Below are 4,916 nucleotides of genomic sequence, written 5' to 3' on the forward strand. Positions count from 1 at the left end.
TTGCCCTTGTTCACCTTGGGCAGCTGCTGGCCAGAGATGATCTGCAGGAGAGGAAAATCACATGCATCAAGGACGGGGCTCAATTTGGACGACTGTCATCATTTTCCTTAGGACTACAGCCTTCAGGGATACAGGATCTGTCATGGCTGGCCTAGTTTATTTATGACAATGGTGGCTTTGGTGGAAGAGGTGACAAGAGCAGGGTGGACCTAGTCCTCTGTGCAATGTCCCACTGGACACAGGGCAGGGAATGACTTCTGCGCCTCCCCTTGCACTCAGGTCCTACCCAGAAGCAAGTGATGCCTCGTGGCTAAATACATGTTTGCGACTGTAACAGTCAGGCAATATGAACTTCCCACCTTTTATCTCACACCATGCAAAGCTGAAGTCATTGAAAAAAGGGGTCTATGATTCTCGATTCTGCCACCCCTTTTCATTATTATTTGCATTGTGGCAGCACTTGGCGGCCACAGGATCCCAAAGAAGAAAACTACATCTATGCCCCTCATCTGTCAAGCTTACAGCGCCACACACCCCAGTCCTGCTAAGACTTACACACTGGCTTCACTCTACATATGCTGAATATGCCCCTTCATACACATCCCATGCCTAAAGCAAAGTACATGCACACATCTTGGCAGAACTCGTATGTGGCTTCGCAAGTCATCCCATTGCCTTCAGGAGGTTTGCTCACAGGGGTCTTAATTCAGATTAAAGTCAACAGGACAAAAGCAAGTGCTTGACTGCCTTGATGAACTGAAATCAGGGCAGGTGCTGTTCTCTGTGAGCCCATATGGCAAAATTCAGATTCACAGAAGCAACCAGGGTTTGTGCGGCTGTTACACTTTACCAAATCTGATTCTTACTTTAACCACCAGTTTCTTCTGTGTCCACCATGTTCCTTCCACAATCGATTTTGGATTGAATGCGGTGTCCATGTCCCGAAGGAATTCTGGCTTTAGGACGTACCCCGAAAAGCCATTATCCTGGAATCTGCCCTGGTAGAGGTCCATTTCGTTGCCTGGGGTCTGGAAATTCAAGGCAACTAAAACAAAATAATGCATAAATTCACTTTCATGGGTGTCAACACACGTGGTTCTGTAGTGATTTAGTTCACGCAGACAACTACTTTTATGGCTATAAAGATTTGCTTAACTGCAATACAGTTTGCTTCCTGTACAGCCTGTCACCTGAGGGTTTTACAGATTGTCAAACCCAAAGCGATCACTACGATCATCTAATCCAATCCATTTAGGCCAGGGAATTTTATCCAGTGATTCCAGAACAAGTGCATCTATCAGAAACACATCTAGCCCTGCATTAAGGGCTTCAAGAATTCACTGTATCCCCAGATTAGTTGTTTCATTGGCTAATTATAACCCAACTTTCATTTTCAGCCTGAATGTATTGACCTTCCATTTCCAAACACTGGAATTGCCTCTGCTTCAGTCTGCTAGATGTCTGCCAGAGGAAGAGCCCTCCATTTTCAGGAACCTCCATATATGTAGTTGGAGATAGAGAATAAGTCATCTTCTATCTTTCTCTTGAATGAGATAAATAGATTGAGCTTCATTAGTCTCTTCCCATAAGCCAAGCTTTCCAGACCTTGAATCATTTTTTGAGCCCTCCCTAATTAACAAACATCCTTTTTTACAGGGTGGACACCAGATCTGGACAAAGCCTCCAGCAATTGCCTCGCTAACATCATATGCAGAGGTAAGCACCAATTCTCTATTTAACCTATTTCCTTGCTTATACAGTGTGTCTAGCATTACATTGTACTGGGAGCTTATCCTCAGTTGGTTATCTACCATAAACCCAAATCCTAAGTGCCTGACCAATGATTCAAACACTTCAACCTCTCAGATGATGCTTGTCATGCATTGAGGGCCATAAATATATGCAATACAGCAACCCGATTGGTAACTTTTGAAAATCAGACCACTTATTGGGGGCTCAAATAGGTGGCTCATTTTAAGAAGCTAACTTTGACGGTGATGGCATCAGCAAATTCTTCCATGTCAGTGGCAGTCAGGAGCAAAACCTGGCATACTGAGTTCCCCATCGCGCCCTCTGGTCATTAGACTACGCTTCCTCCCAAGCCGGTGTGGAAGAGACTAAAATGCTTAATTTCAGTAATATTGTTCCAGAACTCTTGTTTTTGAGACAGTAATTCCTCAATTTTCTAGTGGTTCTAGAGTTTAAAAGATTGTGACTTTGGATGCAGAAAACAGCTGCAGGAAACAGGGAAGCATCACGTCTGGGAGTTAACAGCACTGCATTGGGGCTTAGGAGATCTGAGCTCCATTTCTGGCTTTGCTAGAGGAAGAACTCGGAGCAAGTTACTTGTGTCTCTCTGGCCCCCCTTGCATTCAGAGATAACAGCACTGTGTCCCCGTGTCTTGTGGGGATACATTCATTCATGCATAGCCTCTCTATTCACAGCAGGGATCATTGTCAAAGCAAGATCTAGAAATGATGAATGACTTAATCAGACACTGCAACAAGCAGGGCTGGATGAACTTCATCCCAGGGTACTAAGGAACTGGCCAAGGAGATCTCAGAGCCCTTGGCAATTATCTTCATGAAGTCGTGGGGGTAGGCTAGGTACCAGAGGACTGGAAAAGGGTGAACATAGTTCTCTTCTGTACAAGGCAAAAAAGAGGACCCAGGGAACTATAAACTGGTTAGCCTCACCTCAATCCTGGGAAGTTACTGGAGCATATCCTAAGGAAGGCCACTTGCAAGCATATGGAGGGACTAAAGGCTGATCACAAGCAGCCAGCGTGGATTTATGAAAAACAATGTCAAATAAATTTGATCTCCTTCGTTAACATAGTAACTACTTGAGTGGATGAAGGGAATTCAGTGGATATAGTACATCTCAGCTTCAGCAAGGCTTTTGACAAGGTTGCACATGACCTTCTCATAAACAAATTGGAAAAATGTGGGCTAGATAACACTACTACAAGGTGGATAAATAACTGACTCAATAGCTGCAAGCAAAGGGTAATTATTAATGGGTCCATGTCTGAATGGCAGGAGGTTTCGAGTGGAGTTGTGCACTGCATCGATAGAAGCAGTAGTTGCAAGACACGGGAGGTGATATGCCTCTCTACTCAGCACTAGCTAGACCTCATCTGGATACTGTTTGCAGTTCTGGGCTCTACCTTTTTAAAAAGGATGTAGAGAAGTCAGAGAGGATCCAGAGGTAGGCAACAAAGATGATAAAGGGCCCAGTCTTATGAGAAGAGGCTGAAGGAGGTAGGCATGTTCAGCTTCCTAAAAAGGCACTTAAGAGGGGACATGATAGCAGTCTTCAAATACTTGAAGGGCTGCCATAAAAAAGAGGGAAAACACCTTTTCTCTCTTGCTGCAGACAAGGAAGCATGGACCAACGGCTTGAAATTGCAGCAAAATAAGGGTCTTGCTCCTCCACTCAGGGTCAGACTAAACAGCACATTGGGGGGGCAGGAAGGAATTTTACCCCATGGATGGATTGGTATGGACTGTGGGGGGGGTTGCTCTCTACCTGGGATCTTTCCAGCATGCACTGACAACCTTTCATAGAAACAGGACATTAACTGCCAAGGGTCCCCTGCTTTATCTGTGGCAGGTTAGGGTGATAGGTCTGTGTTGTGTCAGGGTTGATGGTAGTATTATGTAGAATTTAGATTGTATGGGATGGTTTGGATAGGGATGATCCTGCCTCAAGCACTGGGTTGGACTAAATGAACTCTGGGGATCCCTTCCAGTCCTACTTCTCTATGATTAAGCCCTTAGCCTCTCTTCCGGGCCTGCCAATAAGCACCAGTTGGACTGAAACCACATGCAGGTCAGCCAGATCCTATGAACAATTAGGTCACTGGACAACCCATGTGCGTCACATTGCATGTACCGATCTGACAGCCCACGTTCCAGAAGTCAACTGGGTTGTAGTTGGAAGAATCCGTCCTCCAGCCAGCAGGATAGATCCGGCTCAGATACTTGATGTTGTGATGAATAAAATCGGTTCCTGCAAAAGAACAAGATACAACCTACCTTTCAGTAACTTCTGCTATTTCTCCCTCTGCTTAATGCTATATACAGCATCTCTACCTGCCTACTCAATGCGTGCTCTAATTGTGTATCTAGCAATTTTTAATTGCTTTTTAATTGGCTCAGTGACACCACCTCCCTGCTGCTACTTCTCATGGAGGCAGAGCTGACCAAAGAGACTGATACCCATGCATGCTGAATGCCTTCTCACCCCCACCTGACCATCAAGAGCAGGCTAGTGGCCTCTCCAAAGTGGACTCTGCTCCGCCTGGCAAACTGAATCCACTGTCATCCACATACAGTTCCCATTGCAGGGACCTTGGGAGGAGGAGAAGTCTCAGAAGTTTCCCTCCTTTTTCAAATGAAAAATCGCAGCCACTTACATGAAAAACTTGATTCTAACAGTCAAGCTCATCCAGTCTGGCAACAGAAACCCACCACATAGCCTCCAAGTCCAGTCGCAATAGGACATGCCATTTAAGACACCATTTCCTCTCCCAGATAGTAGTGGGGTGCGAAGCTTCATTCACCAATTTGATTCAGAGAAGATTTGGCCCGATTCGTAGGCCAAATCACCGAATCCGAATCAAATCAGGGGACCAAAAAACCCCTCCAAATTGATTCAGAAAAGATTCAGAGATTTTAAGGCAGTCTTGCAGGGAAACCGAAACTGAGAAGGGGAGGAGGCCGGGGTGGGGGGGGAAGACTGACATCTGTAGCTGGCCAGTGACTGTGATCTTTCCCTGAGTCCCCTTCCAATCACAGCGCTCTGGGGGAGGGACATAGAAATAGCACATAAGCTTCTGTCTGCAGCCTTCTTGTGCCTTTTGTGGCCTGTTTCTGCCTCAGCACTGGGAAGGCCCCCTCTCACAGGCTAC

At 45.7% G+C, this 4,916-nt stretch overlaps 1 protein-coding gene across 1 annotated transcript in view; it reads right to left on the reverse strand.

Annotated features, from left to right (window-relative positions):
* Window positions 1-4,916, reverse strand: part of PLCD1 (phospholipase C delta 1) — a 60,946-nt gene that overhangs the window by 9,125 nt on the left and 46,905 nt on the right. The window contains 4 exon segments of the mRNA XM_006022949.3: window positions 1-2; window positions 5-41; window positions 867-1,045; window positions 3,899-4,015. The exon segment at window positions 1-2 is cut by the window's left edge and continues 55 nt beyond it. Coding sequence (XP_006023011.2) covers window positions 1-2; window positions 5-41; window positions 867-1,045; window positions 3,899-4,015 — 335 coding nt within the window.

Source organism: Alligator sinensis, unplaced genomic scaffold, assembly GCF_000455745.1.
Source record: "Alligator sinensis unplaced genomic scaffold, ASM45574v1 scaffold885_1, whole genome shotgun sequence".
Lineage (NCBI taxonomy): Eukaryota > Metazoa > Chordata > Crocodylia > Alligatoridae > Alligator > Alligator sinensis.